The sequence below is a fragment of the Hemicordylus capensis genome, chromosome 5 (assembly GCF_027244095.1).
Source record: "Hemicordylus capensis ecotype Gifberg chromosome 5, rHemCap1.1.pri, whole genome shotgun sequence".
NCBI classification, from domain to species: domain Eukaryota; kingdom Metazoa; phylum Chordata; class Lepidosauria; order Squamata; family Cordylidae; genus Hemicordylus; species Hemicordylus capensis.
This window is the reverse complement of record NC_069661.1, coordinates 20,775,221-20,796,479: the sequence shown is the minus strand read 5'-3', so window position 1 is coordinate 20,796,479 and position 21,259 is coordinate 20,775,221. Positions and strand designations below refer to the sequence as shown.

Below are 21,259 nucleotides of genomic sequence, written 5' to 3'. Positions count from 1 at the left end.
TAAAATCTAATTTTATGTATTTATAACATTTTGTGGAGTGTCTTAGTTTTCTCTCTTTTGGTCACGGATTTTCCTTGCAACCAAAGAACAGACATACACATTTTTAAAAAATGTTTTAAAACCTAGAAAATTTGGTTGTTTCCTCCCTTTTCAACTTGTTCTAAGAAAATTTAGCATGCACCTACAAGGAAGCCTTCATGCAATAATCTGGATGCATAGGAAGGAGTCCTTTCAAGCAGGAATGTTAAGTAATAGGAAAAACCTTCTGCAACCCTCTTCACACAAACCAGCAGCTGTGTGGGAACAGCTTCCCATGGTGTGATCCATTGTGACTGTGGTATAGCCTGTAAATCCCAGAACCATGTGTGCTGGCAGGGAAGGGGGCATTGAATGCATCTTTCTCACCCTTTTGTAATCTAGAGGGAGGACAATTGGGTGGGAAAGACCCATGCAATTGGCCCTGGCTACATCATTCACATGCATACAAATTGGGCACAATGGTTCCCATGCCACTGTGTGTGCATGTGAAAGGGACCTATAACTCCTTGGGTTTCCCGTTCACAAGTGCGGCAGTCTGTGCTAACAATTGGCAAGGGTGGTGGGATACCCATGGGTATGGATTGCAGAGGAAGTAATGCCTTAAGACACACCATTTGAATGGAGTAGGGGGGAGAACTTAGTGCATCTACCTGACCATAGAGTTGTATTCCTTTTTCGCATGTTCTCACATGGTGGCCATAGTCTTCTATGCTTCAAGACTCTGAATGTTTTTGGTATGGGCTAGACTGAACTTCCAGTGATCAATTTGCATCCTCTCCCCTCTCTCCCAATTTTTCATATTTGGTTTGTTCTAGAATTTGGCTTTTCCCCTGAGAGAGAGGGCAGGGAGAAAGTGCATTTAGAATACACCCATTTTTGTTGGGATTCTTAAAAGGGAGTGGCCCAGTGGAAAAGCACTGCTGATGTATCTTCACCAAAAATGTATGATCTGGGATACATAAGAGCATTTAAACAAGACAGGGACCACATGGAACATCCACACTGCTAAGCGCTCTACTGTGGATCAGGTCATGGTTAAATTGAACCTAATTTTTTTGGTAATAAATGGTCAGTAATTTTTAAAACGGGTTTTAAATAAGCAAAATAATCTTTGACAACATTGATATTTTCTGGTATGATAGACCTTGATGCTACTTCTGTTTAAGATGTCTTTGGGTTTGGGTTTTAAAAAAATGTTCGGTGGAAGGTGCATAAACCTGTGCTTTCTCTGATCAACCTGCTCTTTTTCCCCTCCTTTAGGAGCCAAAGTGTCTTAGTTAACTTTGCCTTCCCTCCCCTTCTCTCTTCATTTCCCTGTCTCTGCTGTTCTAGTGGATATATGGTCAGTAGGATGCATTATGGGAGAAATGGTGCGCCACAAAATCCTCTTTCCAGGAAGGGACTGTATCCTTATGCCATTTGCTGCAGCCTTCATCGAATTATTTCTCTTTGTCCCCCACAGCCTCATCCCCAGCTTTTCCTATTAAGCAAATAATATATAACAGGAATGCAGAGGCAGAAGCAAAAAGTTGAACTTAAAGGTGTGTGCAATTACGATTGGAGTCACCTGGGGAACAACAACAAAATGAACAACCAGCTCTGTGATGAATGAATTCAAGCAGATCTTCATCCTGTAGTTTACCCTTACTGTTGCTAATCCCATTTTTAAAATAGAGGAACCTACTAGTGATAACAAAACTTGTACGCTTTTTCTTATTTATTGCGCTTTTGAGAAAATGGCCCGTTTATTCTTCTTAAACTTTTTTTTTTTTTGGCTACATGTTTTCAAAATGGTAATTTTTTGATGTTTGTGGTGACATCATAATCTTTTGCTTGCTAATGCATCATTAGTCTGGGTCCACCTTTATGCTGTATGGACTCCAGAGATGGGTCGATACAACATTTAATTCTGAATGTTTGACTTACCCATTTGTTGCCTAGAGAGATCCAGCAGTCTTTTGAAGCTTCCTAGAAATGGAACACCCATCAGATTTCCGGAACGACCTTTCCTCTTTTATTTTTTTGTGCATGAGATCTGTATCATTAACAAAACTGCTCACCCCCACACCCTGCTCTGTCTTGTTCATTTGAGCTTTGGTGATATTCTTTTACCATCACTGTAGGTGGTGAAAGCAATATTAGAAAATGAAAACAATTGCAATCCTTAAAAGAAAGTGAAAATATAACAAGAGGAAGTTCCCTGCTTAGCTTTTGTGGGGGAGGAATAAAAAATACATTTATATGAATGAGGGGGGAAATACCTATTTGTATTAAATCTCCTTTGTGTGAAAGGAACAAAAGGAAGATTTTCACCAGCTATCTAGGAAGAGCTCCTTTAGTAAATCTGCTTCCGATTTCTTTGACAGCTGGTATCATAGACATAAGGTCAGGAGCACTAATTAATATTTGGTGACTTGCAGTGATTAATGTAGGATGAATTTTTCCCAACAACATGCCACAGTCGTTTCCCCCCAAATGTGGAATCTTCTTGAAAAATAGGAGAATATAATCTCCCTTGTGAACAGCTTACATTTGAAAATCAGATTTAGAGATTAGTGGCTGAATAGACACGCAACAACGCATCAGTAGAGCCCAGCATATGCATCAAAAAGCCACATGGAGTACGCCATCCGGCATCATTTCAGTGAGCTGAGTGCCCCGAGCTAAAACCTTTTGCCCAGCCACTTTTGATGCAGGCATTTCAGCCTGCACACATGCAGCAGTCACATCTATGGTCAGGAAAGCTCCATACACTGGATCAGTCTGCCATTGCCAAAGCTTTGTGTGGGGACTGAAGCACCTGCAAAGTTCTGGATCGAGACTTTTAGTTTACAAGAATGGTAATGCACAGGCATAAGGTGTTTCACTTGTGAATCTCATTGCTGAAGGGTCATGCAAAACGTGTAGTGGCATCATGATTCTGTCAAGAGATGAACTAAAAAAAATAAGGTTACTGCTGTATTCTCTGATAAATGTGGTCTGCACAAGATCAGTTGTGCCATGTGTATGAATGTATGAACAGACACACGTAGACACATATTGGTACCATTGCTTGATATTCTGATTTGGTAAAACTGGAGGCTTGTTCTTAAGAAGTACTAAACATGTCCTACATTGTCCAGCATCTCAGTTAACTAAGCAACAAGACATTCAGCACTTACTAAACTGATGCTGTTGAAATGAAGGACAACATAGTTATGCCCTTCTGCACATTTGAGTACAATTACATTTTATAAATCAAAATCTCTGATTCATATGCTTTGCAGTAAAATTATTCCTCTGTGTTTATTTGTATGTGTCCCATCTTCATTTTTAGTGGCACCCCTGTTGTAAATGTAATGCAGGAGAACCTTGTTATCTTCAGGGTTTCCATTCTCTACTTTATCCGCAGATAATGAAACTGCAGATAACGAGGCATTAAAATCAATGGGATTGGAGGGATTAGGTTCCCAGAGGCTGCAAAAGAGCAACCCCCCCCCAAAAAAACCAGCAAAATAAAGTGCCCTACTGTACGCTATGGGACTTCAGCAAACCAATGATGCCCCCACCAGGCCAAAAGTCCCAATTTTTCAGCAAAAATTCACGGGTGGGGAATGCTACTTTTAAAAAATCAAAATGAGCCACAAAATGGCTCATCATAAAATGGTGGCTGGAAATTACCTCTGGGGTCCTTTCTGGCCACCTCCACCTGCGGATACATGAAATTAACCCCTTTTGGCCATTTCCCCCCTACATATGCTGAGGCTGGGTGTCAATTACCCGGCCATGGATATGCAAATCCGCAGATGTTGAATCCATGGATAGGGAGGTTCTGCTGTCTGTATTCCAGGGATTGCTCAAGCCAATGCCTTTTCCTTCCTGTGATCACTACTGTCAGAATAAAGAGTGTTATTCAGCAGCAAAAGTGGATGAGGGGTATTGTACAGTGTTGTGTTAGATTCATGATCCTGTTCGATTCATTATCATCAGGCTACATGTCTTAATTGACAAGCTGGTGGAAACTTCACAGGATCCTGCATAGAGAACATGTTTCTTCTCACTGATGTTCAGAACATTTGCAGGGCAATCCAACTTTATCCCCCACCCCCAATTGTATTCTTAGCCTTATAAAAGCTTTATAAAAACCCCAGTGCCAGTCTGGAACAAAGTGTGATTTCTTGTAACTGCAGGAGTAGCAGTTATTACTGCTATTGTTTCTTGTTTTATAAAAAAAGAGAAATGTGCATTTCTGTGCTGTAAAGCTTGTGCAGGGCCTCTGAAGAGAGGGAGGATGAGAAATTTCCTGAAGACATTCACAAAATGATAGGACATTGGAACAGAGTAAGAAGATATTCTTGTGGGGTTTTGTCAGTTCTGGAAGAGATTTGTGAGTTCTGCAGCACTAGAGTGGTCATTAACTTTTTTTTTGCCACAGAGGCACAAGGTGTCACGTGCTTGGAGGAGTTGTGTGGCTTGTCATCAGTGATGGCACAAGCCCTGTCGCAGTGCCTATGAAATTTGTGCAACCACATTCCACATAGCATTCACAAGATAGATATATTTGCTTGGGTTGGAAGGCAGGGATGTCTCGCATTTTCCCAGCAACAAAATATTTTTGTTTGAGTGTTGTGAGAATGCAGGGGTTTTTTTAGTGGGATGGGAGAGGTATTTAGATCCTCCCCCACCCCGGCCCAACAACTGAGTGAGAGTTTCATGTTTAAAAATTGTAGGTAGCTGCATTGTTCCATTAATGTTTCTTGGTCCCATAAGTAGCATTTGGCACAAAGCTGTTTTGGGCCTAGTCAGAGTCTAATTATTCCCAGTACCTCCCGCTTTGCATCTTGGAACTTTATAAACTGTGGATGTTTAACGTTATGCCCTAAATGTCTTCCCCATCTTGTTTTGTTCAATGCCCAGTTCTACGGACAAGTTCCGTAGAACTCAAAAACATGCTTGCAAATCTGTGGCATTTTAGTTGGTCCTATTCAAGTATTACCCTACTGTAGTTTCACATTTATTTCACAGCAGCATCAGTGCTCTTCAGGTAGGCTTCCGGTGTTCTCAGTTATGGGAAGGGGCTTGTTTAAGGGATCTATCCAGATGACACTGCTGAATCTCAGGACATAGAACCAACCCAAGACATTTTGCTGCTTCAAAGGGGCTTTAATATGTGGTCCGCAGCTCTCCAATCCAAGAGATGCCCCCTTGTATGCTCTGCAGAGCATGTGGAGGAGACCCGAGGATAACCACTCGGGTTGTATGCTGCTTTGTGGCAGCCCCAAAACATGGCTATCCCAAGTGACCAATTAAATTGCTTCTGCAGTGTCTAGCCCTGGCAGGATGGTAAATCCAATGTGTTAGATGTAGAAGAGGCATTACCAAAATTTGTAAAGGAGGCTTAAATCTGTGACCACATGCAGGGGTCATAAATACTGGGAGACCTGAGGGGGGTTGAGATATTTCGCCTCCCTTCCCTGGATGTACAACTTTAAAAAAAAATGTTGCTAGTAAGTGCTATCTTGAACTGTCTCCTTCTTTCACTTTCCAGCAACAAAAAAATGAAGGGGTGTATGTGGATATTTCATTGTACTTTATTGCATTAATACTGAATACAGTTAGGTATAACTGTACACATTTTAGGCTGCCTGTACTTAGGTTTTGCACTGGTCTGCTCTGACGTTCTCTTTGGCCTCCTTCCCCATAAAATGTCATGGCTACGTACCTACCCACATACCTGCCCTTACTAGCTGCTTGTATTATGTTCTCAGCAGCAACAAGGGTAACTTTAGCAAGTATAGTTTTTTATTGCCAATGTTCAGACTTTTAAAAGAGGTGGAATAAACTATTAACTTAATTTCCACAAGCATCAATTTTGTTCCTTGAGCATTTGCACAAATAATTTAATGAGAAAAACATGTCTTAAGGGAACAAATGTATTTATTAATGGATGAAGACATAACAGTTTGTGCTGTCTTTTCCATATCATTTCACTTATGAAGATGAAAAGCAGCGGTCATTTTGCTCCTCTGGGTTTGCTGCTTTTTTTTTCTTTTTCTTTTTTGTGCTTCTGAACAAATAGCCTCGTCTGTATGCTGATAAAACTAATAATATGCTAAGTAATAGCAGGGAATATTAAACTCACAGTCCAGATACACTTGTGCTTAAAAACTGACTCTAGTCAATTACTCCAAAAATCAAACTCAATATGTATGGAAACTTGCATGCGAATGAATTCAACATAATGTTCCCCCACTTAATCTTCTTATTCTTCCTCTGCTTTGTATATTTCCACATAGAAAAGCAATATTAAAATATAGGGTGAGAACCAGACTTGACTAACTTAGTTTGGATCCTGCTAAAAATAAATACATTCTGGATTTGAGATATGGCCAGACTTTAGAAGGGACGGTTCTCAAAGCATGCTAGATTTGTAGGTCTGGAAGGGACCTGAAAAGCAATTGCTCCAAGCTTCCCTTGGCTAAGGGGACTGAACTTGAACTGAAGTTATTCCTCGAGATATTGTTCACCCAATATATTTTCCCAATCTCAAACCGAGACACCTTTACAGTATCAAACTATTAAAATCTCCAGGGTTGCTTTCAGTAGTCACCTGGAGATTGATGCTGATTCCTGGAGATTTCAGGCAGTCCTGGAGGGCTGGTATCCCTAACTGACACACACCAATGTCTTTAGCCAGCATGCACAGGTATTATTCTATCTATACCCCCAAATCATAATAATTTAATAAGGCTTCAGTTTCAGGTTTTGCTTGTTGCTTTAATCTCTATGAGTGGGTTCAGACAACCACCCATAAGTATTCACCAAGTAGGAACAAGGGGAACTGGTGAGCATGAGGACTACACCTCCCTGTCAGGTGTGTCGGGTGAAGGAGCCAACACATTTGGTTGCCAACTCCTGCATTTGATTGCACCAACTTTGTCAAGTCAGCTTCAGTTCCTGGTTTCAGTTTGGACCGGGGAGTGCTCACCCGTTCCTCTCATTCCTACTTGGTCAGTAGTTACAGGTGGTAGTTTGAATGCAACCTGTACGACGTGGTGCAGAAACAAAGGAGTCATTTCAGGATGGGGCAAAATTGAAGGTTTGCTCTTTGATATGTTCAAGGTGGAATTTTTATAAAAGCAGCTTGCTTTCCTGTTTCTCCCCTCTTCACTCAGGTTAGCCTCTTACCAGGAGCTGTTTGATTTTGGCATTTGTTAGCTTAAATAATTAGACTTTAGATAGCTCCTTCTCCAGAGCAATGAACAGAGAAGAAATTGGGACAGTTTGGATTATTCTTTGTCCAGGTTTGCGGAATAAGGATGCTGTGGGCACACATATCCTTTGCCTCCAACATGCAGGGATACCATTAATTGAGTATGTGGTGGGGGCGCATTTAGTCTGAACTGCTCCTCTGCACATGGGCCAAACCCTAGTTCAGACTTGCACATGCTTAATTAATGGCATTCGTGATTAATGAACAGAGTTCAGACAGGATAAACAGAGGAAGAATATACTGTATGATTCTTTCATGTACGTGGATGAAGTAGGATATGTAGACTGGGGGGTGTACCAAAGGCTTAATAGAAATGGTGGGTTTTGAGCAGGAATTTCAAGGGAGGAGGCATCACACAGGTGATCCGAGAGAGGAAGTTCCAGGCATCGGGGCAACAAGGGAGAACGGGCAGTGTTGCGAAAGCAGGGCATCTTCGGACAACTGAGGGTGGTAGAACTGGAGGAATGAAGGTCATGGTCAGGAGCATAATGTGATCTGTTGTGTTTATTAACTGTAAACACTTTTGTTTGCTCTGTCTTGTAGCTTCACAAAACTTGGAGAGGAAGAGGGATTTAGCAGCTATGAACATGGGCATCTGCAGGAATGTTTCCAGGGGCGGGGGGCGGATATATACACGCATACTGTACATAAAATAGTAAACTGTTCTACATTAATTTGGCCATTAATCTGGAGGAGGGGAAAGAGTCTGTCTCCCCTTGTGTCCTCCTGTGGATGCCCATGATTATAAGAATAGAGCTGGTCTTGTGGTAGCAAGCATGACTTGTCCCATTAGCTAAGCAGGGTCTGCCCTGGTTGCATCTGAATGGGAGACTTGATGTGTGAGCACTGCAAGATATTCCCCTCAGAGGATGAAGCCACTCTGGGAAGAGCAGAAGGTTTCAAGTTCCTTCCCTGGCTTCTCCAAGACAGAGCTGAGAGAGATTCCTGCCTGCAACCTTGGAGAAGCCGCTGCCAGTCTGTGAAGACAATACTGAGCTAGATAGACCAATGGTCTGACTCAGTATATGGCAGTTTCCTATGTTCCTATAAGATGCTTCCTTATAATCTACTGTATTGAGGATGTATGTTTCCAGTCTGAAAGCAGAGTTTTCCAAAATGTTGAGCAAAATCCTTCTGTGATCTTCATTTCTCATTATAAGTTTGACTTTGTTAAAATGCAGTGTCCATGAGTGAATAAACTCCAAAAGGTGGTACCTAGTTAGAAGACTTGTTCATTTAACTGCTGGAATTTTAACTTGTAAGAAAAAACTGTAGATTTTTGTGGTATAGAATAAAGGAAAAGTGATTTCCATATCCCTTAAGAAAATGCAGACTCTTTAGAACAGAAACCAGTGTGAATGCAGATGAGACCTATATTTTTAAATTAGTCATATAATTATAATTGCAAAGCTATAGTGACATATATCAGCTAACCTTAGGTCTTCTACAGTTCACTGAACTTTCTTTCTTTCTTTCTTTCTTTCTTTCTTTCTTTCTTTCTTTCTTTCTTTCTTTCTTTCTTTCTTTCTTTCTTCTCCTTCCTTCCTTCTTCTACTGTATTACATTTATGCATGAAGACCAGTATAGACAAGTTTAACAATAAAAAAAAACCATTCTGCCCATTGTTGCCAACTATCTTACCCACTCACTCCCCACCTCCCTCAGCAAGCTTAGTGTAAGCAAACTCTTGTACGCCAAAGAAACTATTGCTGAAGTGACTGAGATGCTTCACTGTCAGAAACCAAGGCCTTACAACTCTTAAGGTTGCTTGCTTGGGTAACTAAATATCCTGCTGCTCCTTCCCAGCCCCAATAGAAATCATGCTTTTGGGGAGAGTTAATAGCCCATTCTTTTGTATTTTCAGGGTTCAGTCCTCCATTTTAATGGGAACATATACAGGAGCTGTCTTGGAAAGAGTGTTTCATATGTATGCTGCTTTTTCACAGGCATAAAAGGTAGACAAACCAATACAAATTCAGAATGAGGAAATATAAACTTTAGAACTCTTTGCAGACCGATATTTGGGTTGGGAGGCCAGGGGAAAGGATCAGAGGACAGGAAACAGCAGCAGTGGATGGATGGGTAGCAGCACTGCCATGGATTTCTCATGCTGCTTTCTCGGGAGCTTCAGAACCTCAGATCTGAAACCCAAATCACTCTGAAGCCCTAGCGAAGAGTCATGTCTGTTCTGTTGACAAAACCAGATAAGTCTTTTTCATTTATTTGTTGTTCTGTTGCTGTGTTCTTGTTTACCTTCATTTCATTTTTGTTTTCAGTTGACATGTGGTCAGTAGGGTGCATCATGGGAGAAATGATTAAAGGTGCTGTGTTGTTTCCTGGCACTGATCGTATCCTTCCTAGGCTGTGGACCTCACTAGGCACCATTTTCAGTCCTTGTTACCTTCTGCCCATTTGGAGTAGTGTAACACTTACAGACTGCTATTGTACCTCAATGAATGGAATAAACACTACTTAAAGATGCCAGCGAGTCTCCCCTTCATAATACCTTTCTTTAGAAAGCTCAGTATGATAAAGTTTAATGGCCGTCATAGATTCAGAATTCTGTCGCAGTTAGCAGTCCCACATTCATTAGACGTGATTCTGTAATCTTTTCTGCATGACAGACCAACCTCCTTTATCGAAACAGCATGAGAGATATCCAGAATATTTGGGTAAAGAAAACAATGAGAGTACGCTATAGGGTTGGGTTGGCACTTGATAACATTTAGTTCATTTTATTTAATGAATTATATTTATCTTACCTTTCAGCTTAAGAAAAGCCCCTAAGAAGGGCAGAACTAAATACAAACATGAGAGACAGAGGGGAGACATTTAGTTCATTGAGGTTTGGATAAACGGGGTTTTGAGGGACTTGTAGACAGCTGCATTTATCATGTTTGGGTTATGCTACACATCATTTTTGTGTGTGTTTTAGCCTCGGTACCTACTGTGATTTTTCAGGATGGGGTGGGGTTAGTAATTTCAGTGAATAAGTAAGCATTGCGGCCTTTCACACTTGCCTGCAAGGAATCTCATTAATAGCACGACTGCCATGAGATAGCAGTGGTGGCGTTGTTAAAAGGAAGTGTGTACTTCTATAAAACAAAAGGATAGTTATTTGAATGTGTAGGTTTTCTGAAAACTTCTTGTTCTATTGTTTATACTGGAGACATTGGGGGAAAACAAGTTTTTAAAAACTGTGGAAAAACATAGACACCTGGAAGTGCAAATGCAACCAGGGAAATCCAAAATTCCCATCAGTGCCTCTTAGCACAGAATGATTGACCTGAGGATATCACAGTTAAGGTGAGCAGGTCAGTCAGTCAGAATTATATTTCTAAGGCTATGATCCTATGCACACTTATCTGGGAGTAATCCCTATTGACCACAGTAAGATTTGGTTCAGTGAGTATATATAAGATTGGGTTGCATTAGGATCACAGTGGTATATAGGAATCATTGGTTCCATAGCAAGAGTTTCCCTAGTTTTCAACACTGGGAATATTTTTGCATTATATTTTTGAGTGAGTCAAATGTTCTCAGAACTGATTTTAATAATGACTGTTTCACACATTACTTTCCTATGTAATGCAACCTACATTTGCAATCATGAAGATTCAGCTGGGAGCCACAGCCAGTCTTGACTCATTGAGGCGGTTCCCACGATCCGTGGGAACCGCCAGATGGGGTTAAGCGGGGAGATCCTGAAGTTTGCCCTGGGCGGCTGGATCAGCCACCTACATGACTGCTCGCTCCATTACGGAGCCAGCGGGGGCTTGCAATTTGGGGGCCTCACAGCCCCCGGAAGTACACAGAGCATGCTGGAGAGACTCCCTGAGCTGGGAGGCTGCTTTTTAGCCTCCTGGGCGGGGGGTCTCCTCGTGAGTTGCCGGGGAGCCGTGCTGTGGCGACACATGACCCGTTAACTGGGGTTAGCGGAGTGCTTGCTCCGCTAACCTGGGCTAAGGGGAGGGGCAGTTAGGGTAGTTTGCTGCTGAGAGCTACTCGGCTCCCGTGGGAGCACACGACTGCCAAAAAGCGGGCTAGGCTTCCTTAACCTGCTTTTTGGCGGTCTTGAGAATCGCCTCATTGAATAGTAGACCTGTATGATACTAGGCATATGCACAAACTGAGGTTCAGCGCCGAATCAGTACGGGAGAGGGCCGAAGTGGTTCGGTACTCTGAGGCGCCGCCGGGGAGGGGGAACGGCAAACGGCACCTTTAAAAGGGAATACAGCAGGTCTATACCCGTTCTCCGCTGCTCCATGAAGCTGCCTGCTATGACAGCGCTCCCCCCAATGGCCCATGCACAGTGCCAGTGTGCATGGAGGTCATGTGCATGCTGATGCCGCGCATGGGCTGCTGGAGAGAGCACCGTCACAGCAGGCAGTAGGGATGTGCAAACAGGTTTGACGTTGAACTGGTTTGGTTCGACAGTTTGGAGTCGAATTGAACCACCCTCTTTTCGGTCCTACCCCAGACCGCACAGCCTAGGGGGTTCGCGAGTCGATTATTTTGTTTAAGTAACCCCTTCTGGGGGGCTTCTCCAAGGCCACAGGGGGGGTTTCCACAGAGGCACCCCCTCCCCCCACCGGCCTTCCTCGTACCAAAACCCACCCAGTTTGGGTGTTCTTTGGCCCTTTCCAGGCCTTTCCCCATCGCGGTGGCCATTTTGGAGGCTGCCACTCATGCACAATGGGTACTTGCATGGATTTAGGTACTTAACAGAAATTGCAGATGGAAGGCACCATCTTCCAAGAGGCATTCCCTCTTCTCGCATACAGGCAGGAGTGCCTCTTCCAAAATGATGTCTGCTGCAACATATGTACAGATATAAAGAAACAATTTTATGTCTTCTAAACTGTTGTGTTAGTCATAGGTAAATGCATGCAGGTTTCACTTCATGATTAAATAAACCAAGGGCGGGTTCACACGACCGCCAGCAAATCAGTAAGCCAGGAACATGTCAGGAACATATAGGTGTGACATCTGAACCTGCCCAGCTATGGTTTTTGCAGCAGATCCCCAAGATTCATCCTTAGATCCTCTACCCAGCTTCAAATGTGCATGAAAAGTGAGACGAGGCTCTTGGGAGAATGCTGAGTGAATCCCGGACCTGGGTGAGTTCAGACATCATGTCTGCCAGAGCACACGCTGCCGGTTTCCTATATGTCTCCAACATGTTCTTGGCTTACTGACTTGCTGGTGGTTGTGTGAATCTGTCCTATGATTTATTTAATTGAGATACAGCCCTGCAATTTGTAAGTAAACATTTCCTAATTTATTTCAATCCATCCCTGGTATAATTGTATTTCATTTTTTAATTTTAGAGGATATATATATATATATATATATATATATATATATATATATATATATTTGTTCTCAATAAGATAAGTGCAATTACAGAATGCTAAGAGAGAAGAGTGAGATGGGAAGAAAAACATAATGCATATTTCATTCGCAGGTTCATATACGTTCATCTGTCCGGCTTAATTTTTGTGTTTTTTCATACGTTATCACTTACTACTTTCCCCAACAATGTGTTGTACTTCTAACTGATATACTTCATAGGCCTAAGACCCAGATTAGTTGTGCAGCAATAACACCATCTGAAAAATTGTTAGAAACTGTTGATTGACAGAAGCAGATTTTGGGTAATAAATGGTGTCTTGACAAAAGTCTGTTGCGGAAAGGAGGGAGGAAGGGAAGGGAAGGCAGAGGACTGTAATGCATGTGGATAAGGTAAAGTGTGCTGTCAAGTTGATTTCAACTCCTGGCTCCCACAGAGCCCTGTAGTTTTATTTGGTAGAACACAGGAGGGGTTTACCATCGCCTCCTCCTGCACAGTATGAGATGATGCCTTTCAGCACCTTCCTATATCACTGCTGCCCGATATAGGTGTTTCCCATAGTCTGGGAAACATACCAGCAGGATTCAAACTGGCAACCTACATCTTTGGGCGGTTTACAACAAGATAAAAACAGAGATAAAACATTAGTTAAAAACAAAAACAATTTAAAATACAACAATGTAATTTTTTTTAAAAAAACCAATATTGTAAAAACAACATTAAAACAATCAAAACAATATCAGTTAAAAGCCTGGGTGAACAGATGTGTCTTTAAAGACTTTTAAAAATTGTCAGAGATGGGGAGGATCTTATTTCACTAGGGAACTCATTCCAAAGCCTCGGGGCAGCAATGGAGAAGGCCCTTCCCTGAGTAGGCACCAGACGAGCTGGTGGCAAATGCAGACGGACCTCTCCTGATGATCTCAATGGGCGGTGGGGTTCATTACGAAGAAGCCGTTCTCTTAAAAACCCAGGGACCAAGCTGTTTAGGGCTTTATAGGTTATGACCAGCACCTTGTATGTTGCCCGGAAACATATTGGCAGACAGTGTAACTCCTTCAATATAGGAGTAATATGGTCTCTCCTAGATGACCCAGAGACCAGCCTGGCTGCCACATTCTGGACCAACTGTAGTTTCTGGACTACGTACAAGTGCATCCCCACATAGAGCGCATTGCAGTAATCCAGTCTGGAGGTTACCAGCAGATGTACCACTGATTTGAGGTCATCTATCTCAAGAAATGGGCGCAGCTGGCATATCAGCCAAAGCTGATAGAAGGCACCTCTGGCCACTGCCTCAACCTGGGAGAAACAGGGAGATACTTGGATCCAGAAGCACCCCTGGATGCGTACCTGTTCCTTCTGGGGAAATGTGACCCCATCCAGAACAGGCAGATCAAGATGGTCTCTCGGGTTTCGATCCCGCACAATGAGTACCTCCGTCTTATCTGGAGTCAGTCTCAGTTTGTTATCCCTCATCCAGCCCATTACCACCTCCAGGCAGGCATTTAGGGAGGTTATGCCCTCTCCCGATCATGCTGACATGGAGAAATAGATTTGGGTGTCATCAGCATACTGATAGCACCCTGCACCGAATCTCCTGATGATGTCTCCCAGAGGTTTCAAGTAGATGTTAAATAACATCGGAGACAATACGGAGCCCTGAGGGACACCATACAAATGTTGAGATTTTGAAGAACAGGAGTCTCCAAGGGAAACCATCTGGAACCTGCCCGAGAGGTAGGAACGGAACCGCTGCAGAGCAGTGCCTCTCACTCCCAACTCCCTCAGACGCTCCAGAAGGATACTATGGTCAATAGTATCGAAAGCCTCCGAGAGGTCCAAAAGGACCAACAGAGTCACACTTCCTCTGTCAATTCCCAGTTGGAGATCATCCAGCAGGCCAAACAAGGCAATCTCCACCCCATAGCCAATCCGGAAGCCAGTTTGAAATGGGTCTAGTTAGTCAAGCATTTCCCTGCTGAACCCTGTGCTTATTCCCTAGGCATCCCTAAGTGGGAGCCAATATAGAAGCTGATTCACCAGGCTCTGAGTGTACCTCTGCACACAAACTTGTGCTTCCATTCTGGCATGGGATCCTTGATGACAGATGTGCCAAGTAATGTTTGCTGACCAAATTGTCCAGAGGATTCTGGTTTGCAACAGTGGAGCAGTGCATGTGACTCACTAAGGCAGAAGTTCTCAAACTTGGGTCCCTAGATGTGGCTGGACTTCAGCATCCATAATCCTTCAGCCACAATGGCCAAAGGCTGAAGTCCAGCCTCATCAAGTTTGAGAACCCCTGCACCAAACACAGTCCACCAGGGGTATGTTATGGCCCACCAGTGGCTTGATGGTGCCGTCTCTCTCTCCTTTTTAAAAAGGCTATGAGCTCTTTGGGGACAGGGAACCATCTTTTTAATTATTTATTTATTTTTCTGTGTAAAAGTGGTATATTAAAAAGTAGCAGCAGCAGCAGTAGTGGAAACTGTTGTCTATGATAGAGCCAAACTCTTGAGATGGGGTTCATGCTTTACAGCCACAACAGATTTCCATAGATGTCTCACCTTATGGTACTTCCCCCACCCACCCAGCCTGGTTTTCTTTTTTAAAAAGATTGGACTCCTGTGTTCTTAAGTGAGATGATGTCAGTTCATTTTTCAAATTTTCCCCCAAACAAATTACCAGGAGAAAAAGATAAAATGCAACCGAATATATTCTATATAGTGCATTTTAAAAGCCTAGTTTCCTTCAAACAGCTGCATGCTTATTAAAATTTGTTCACGGAGCTTCTATAATTAAACCATTAAAAGCATTTTGCTATAGAAATAACTCCCTAGAAACTAGCCACTTGCATCTGATGATTTGTTTGAAATTTGTTCTTAATTGTGTTGGTATTCTTAAACAAATAGGAAGCAAATGCTATAAAGTGTGTGCTCTGTTTCCTGTAAGGCTGTACAGCATTTTCTCTAGGTCCTTTGTTCTCATTGATGGCATAGTTTTCCTATGCAGGGAAGGAGTGGTTTCCAGTTTTGTTGTTGTTGAAAAAGCCGATTGTCCCCACACCCCAGTCCCAAAGAGCACGCGGATGCAGTAAGCTTGGGTAAAAGGGGCCAAATTTTATTATTGTTGTGGTACAATCAGCAAACTGTGAGGAGCACACTCCACCCCCTTGCAGTGCGGACCTAACCAGGCCGCTTTTGGACACTGCTGGTCCGAGCCCCAAAATGGGCGACACACCATGACTCAGGATAGAAGCAGGGTACACCTGCTTCATCCCCCTCACTATCAACCCGTCCAGGTCAGGGCAACTCCTAAGGCTTCAAACCCCCAAGCCGCGCAGCCTTTGAGGTGTATGAGGCCCTGAAGTAGGTTTTATGGCGGATCTAAGTTCCAGAGCCACCAAGCCAATAGGAACTGACTGCTCAATCCACCTTTTCTCAAACTGCTCAAGGGTGCTCACTGTTCTCCAACCTATGTGCCTCTCCACCCAGCCCACACTGCACCTAGCTAACGGCTGCCCTAGCTAACTGAGCCCAAGAGATGCAGAACGGAGTAGGCAAAAAAGACCCCCCAGCCAGGCCTATCTGCCAAGGGGCCAAAAAATTCCTACTCGGCCCCTGAAAGGACAACCAACCGAAGCCCGTTCTGTGCCTAGGGGAGGGAGAGAGGGAAGCCAGCAGGTCTGCAAAAGGCAGAGGCAGCGGGGGAGCCACACGAAAAGCGCACCGCCCTCGCCCCCTGCCTAGCCCCAACCAATCAGGGCTCTCCTAGGGACTGTGCTGGGGGTGGGACAAAAAGCGATCCCCCAGCACAAGGCTGTGGACGTACCCATTCTTCTGCTCACACTCATATATACATTGCATTCCTTTGCCTGCATAGTGGGTTTCTGCTTCCTTCAGCTAGGTGTTCTCAGTGGCTAGGTGTTCAACTAGACTCGTGTTCTCAGGCAGTGGACCACTGGTGTTGATTATCCCTCGTTGTTAACCAGAACTCTTCATGAAGGCAAAGAACAATCTCTACTTTTTGTAACAGAACAGCATGTCTCGGGGAAAGATCTTGTCACATAGTTAACAGTGTTGAACTCCAAGGCATGACGAGACTATGAGACGGGTCTCACAATCAGTGAGACCCGCTTTTGCTGGTTTTGCAGGGAGGGAGCCCTGGGCAGCCGGATCGGCCGCCCACATGACTGCCAGCTCCGTGACGGAACCAGCAGGGGCTTGGGAGTTCGGGGGCCACATGGCCCCTGGAAGCTCCAGTATGCCCTACGTGAGTGCGCAGGGCATATGGGAGAGAACCCTGAGCCAGGAGGCTGGTTTTCAGCCTCCCGCCAGGGGGTCTACTCATGAGTAGCCGCAGCGCAGAGCCGCGCCGTGGCTACTCACGATTTAAAAAACTGGGTTTGCAGAGCGCTCGCTCCGCAAACCCAGTTTAAGGGGAGGGCTAGTTTGGCGGGTTAATTGCCAGGAAGCCCCCAGGCTCGCCTGTGAACCCGGTGGCTCCCATGATCAGGCAAAATTGGGCTAGGCTCCCCTAGCCCGATTTCGCCTGATCGTGGGAATCGTCCCTATGGCTCACGTCAGAGGCAACTCTTGAGGGCAGCACTGGTGGAAGCTTTCAGAAGCAGTGGCACCTGGCATCCCATATGATAGCTACCTCACCTACTGCACTCATCAGGCCTCTGTGCATCACGGTGGACATTTGTGTGGTCAGCATAGTGTTGCTGACCATGTAGATGGCTGCCATGCACGCTCAGAGGCCTGATGAGTGCAGTAGGCGCGGCAGCTGCCATTGGGATGCCGGGAGGGGCACCAATGCTCCTGGCGGCTTTCAGATGCCACTAGTATCCACAGTAATGTCTCTTGAAGATACCTTTTGTTGCCTCTAGCTCACATCTTAACTTAAGCATCTGGCTCTGGCTCACATCTTAACATTTCAAAGGAGTTGTAGGAAATGATGAACTTTACAATCTTTAAATAGTTATCTGTTCGAAGAGTCATCTGTCTGGCCCGGCATACCTAAAAACGTATTCCATAGAGGCTTCCAGGGCTGTCATATCAACTTGTCATATGGGGGAAATCCCAGATACAGGACTACCTCATCTGCGGGGGTTCTGTTCCCACAGATTACTGCAGGTAACAAAACCACAGATAATGAGGCATTGAGTCTTTGGGATTGCAGGAGTTAGGTTCCCAGAATTAAAAAACAACCCAAAAAACCAACAACCTCAGAGTGCCAAAACACAAAAATGGGCCAAATAAGGTGCCCTACTGTGCTCCGCGGGCCTTCAGGAGTCCAAGGATACCCCCCACAAGTCCAAAAGTACCCTAAATTTGGTGGAAAATCATATATTTTAAAAAACAAATGAGCTGTAAAATGGTCCTTTCCCACAAAATATCAGCTGGAAATCTCCTAGGTCATTTCTGGTCACCACCACTCAAACCATGGATACCCAAATTTTAACCCCTTATAGCCTGGATTTTCACGTATGCTGAAGTTGGTTATGCAAATCCGCAGATGGATAGTTTGCAGATAGTGAGGTATGCCTGTACATACATACAGCCCAGTATTCTAGACCAGTGCAGGAAACTCTATTAACAGTGCTTCTGTTACTCCTGGAGGCTATTACCACGATCAGCCGAAATTGGGCTAGGGGAGCCTAGCCCAATTTTGGATGATTGTGGGAGCCACAGGGCTCGCAGCCGAGCCCGGTTGCCTCCCGGCGGTTAGCCCACCTAAGCACCCCTCCCCCAGCCCCCACCAGTTCCGTCATGGAGGCGGAAATCATGTGAGCGGCTCGTGTGCGGGGAGAGCGGACTTAGCCCGCTCTCCCCGCTTCTCTTCCCAAACCGGGTCTCATCCCAAGAGTTCATGTTTTAAAAACCACCAGTGAAAGGTTCTCTAAGGATGGAAGGAAGTGGGGCAGGTTCCCAGCTTCTTGATTCTTTGTTTGGAAAGTGACTGCTACTTAAAGGTAAAGCACATGCTTTGCATGCAGAAGGTTTCATTCCTTTCTTTTCCCTCAGCTAAAACTCTGGTCACCTCCTGCTTCGACTACTACACCCCTCTCCTCTCTGGACTTCCTCTTTTACAACTCGGCCTCTTTCATAGCTCTCATTTCTGCTCAAAACTTCACTGCTGGAATTATTCATCTCTCCCACTGTTCTGACCATGTGACACCCCTTCACTGGCTACCCATCCACTTCTGTATTTATCACAAACCTTTTGCCCTAAATTATAAAGCTCTCCACAGCTTTGCCCAACCCTGTATTTCAGCATTCTTTTGCAAGGGTTCCGAACCTTGGGCACCGATGGTGTTGGACTACAAGTCCCATCAGTCCCAGCCTCAATGGCCTTTGAGCATTGGACATGGTGGGAGTTGTAATCTAACAACATCTGGGGGCTCAAGGTTGGGAACCTATCCTATCTTATGATATCCGTGTCCCTGAGCTTTGCATCTCCAGCTCTGCCACCCTCAGCCAACCAAGGGTTTCCTGAGATGATGGCCAGCTGTCCCTTGCTGCCTCCTACATGTGGAATTGCCTCCCTAAACATATACATAATGCCACCTTTCTCCATTCCTTCAAATTCCTTCCTCAAAACCTATATTTTCTTATGACCTCTGGCCGATCCTCTTAATCCTCCTTTCCAACTATAGCTAAACTTTAATTATGTAGAACCACATTTTCCCTCCACCCGTTTTCCCCTCTCCATCTGTCTTCGATTGCATTCTCTTTGGGAGGAAGCACCTGCCTATGATGTCTGTGTAGCTTTGTAAGGGGTCATGAATATTGATGACACAATATAAACAACAATAATTACATCGTATAAGCACAATTAGAAGGCACACATAGAGGGTTTTCTCACGATCATTGGAAAGCGGGCCAAGGGAGCGTAGCCTGCTTTCCACAGATTGTGGGAACCACTGGGCTCACAGGCGAGCCTGGTTTCCCCAAAGTGGGTAACCCACTTGAATACCCCTCCCCTTAAACAGGGTTAGCAGAGCAAGCACTCTGCTAACCCCGGTTTTTTAATCGTGTATGAGGAGACCCCCGGCCAGGAGGCTGCTCGGGGGTCTCTCCAGCATGCCCTGCGTGCTTGCGTGGAGCATCCTAGACCTTCCAGGGGCCGCGTAGCCTCCGATCCCCACAGCCCCCACCAGCTCCGTGATGGAGCCAGCAATCGAGCGGGTAGCCGATTTGGCTGCCCAGGGGTTCCCTTTGATCGTAACCCTAACCCCGCAGACCTCCTTTCGGTGAGTCTCACTGATCGTGAGACTCGCCTCACTGTTGCTCTGATGGTGTGATTCTGTGGGGTCAACACCCTTATAGGATATGCTCCTGGTCTTGTCCCTGTTCTGTCTCCACATGCTGTATCATGGCTTTTTAATGATATTGCTATGCTGGGACAGAATCTCCTGCTGGACCAGTATCCATGACTCATAGATGTTGAGTTGATGCAACATCCTGGGTTAACTTGCAGTGAGACAAATTATGATGCTGTGTAGGCTTAGCGCTCCCTGTTCCTAATCACACACGTTAATGCTGGTTTAGTGGTTCCTGAAACTGGACTGCTAGCAACTTTGGAGACCTTGAAACCCAAAGCTGGGATGATCCTAAACTACTGCATTTGAACCTTTCTGTGGGCACATGTACTGGTGATTGCTGATCCCATGATCTAATGGGATGTGTAATGCACCACAATCCTATGTGGTCTAACATCACATGGATATCTATGATATAGGAATGAATTCCTAAAGGAGAGTCTGTGTACAATTGTATCACCAGTATTTGGAATTGCATAATGTGTTGCCATGCTTTGAGCCAATCCACTTTTGCCCAATCTGTTATTAAAGCATTTCATTCCTGCACCTAATCTCAGTGCATCTAATCTTTGTCCTTCGTATTAATAGGAACTGAGGATTGTTCTACAAATTGTGTCTGTCTTGCCTTCATTTCCGCATGTTGCAGTCTCAGCCCTTGCATACCATTGTACCATCACAAACTGGATCATTCCAAGGTATCAATATACTTGTTTACATCCCTGAGTAGATCATTTTCTGATAATGATCACAAAGTTCTAAAAAACCATCTAATTTTCTCCCTTACTATTATTGTTTCTCCAACTAAATTAGAATTGCTTGATGCAAATTTCTAGGGACATTTACATAGTTGAAATCAGCCACCTCACCGGCTTACCCATTTTGTGTCCTCCTCCCACTCTCATTGATTGCTGTGATAGTTAGAATATAGAAATACTTCTTTAGAGAGAGTGTTTGTGTGTGTGCTAGGAAAATCAGCATTGTGCAAGAGACACCCTGAAGGGAAACGTAAAAATGTAAGCCAGATACAACCTGCCTCCTCCCTTTCGATTATTTGCTTAATAAGTTTTTAGCAATATATTTAATGATCCAACTGTTTTGACACTCATCTCCATGACTTCTGGCCAGGAGAGCAACTGTCCCTATCTAGTCTCAGCACAACATGTTTCCAGTGGTTATTGCCAATATCTACCTTATGTTTCATTTTAGAGTGTGAGCCCTTTGGGGACAGGAAGTCATCTTGTTTATTTTTCTATGTAAACCCGTTTGAGATTTATTTATTTTTGGTTGA

At 44.2% G+C, this 21,259-nt stretch overlaps 1 protein-coding gene across 14 annotated transcripts in view; it reads left to right on the top strand.

Moving 5' to 3' along the window:
* The window catches only part of MAPK10 (mitogen-activated protein kinase 10), a 335,464-nt gene that overhangs the window by 250,828 nt on the left and 63,377 nt on the right, over window positions 1-21,259 (top strand). For all 14 annotated transcript variants that reach the window (XM_053253742.1, XM_053253753.1, XM_053253755.1 and 11 more), the window contains one exon: window positions 1,372-1,443. In XM_053253742.1, coding sequence (XP_053109717.1) covers window positions 1,372-1,443 — 72 coding nt within the window. The remainder of the gene's footprint in view (window positions 1-1,371; window positions 1,444-21,259) is intronic.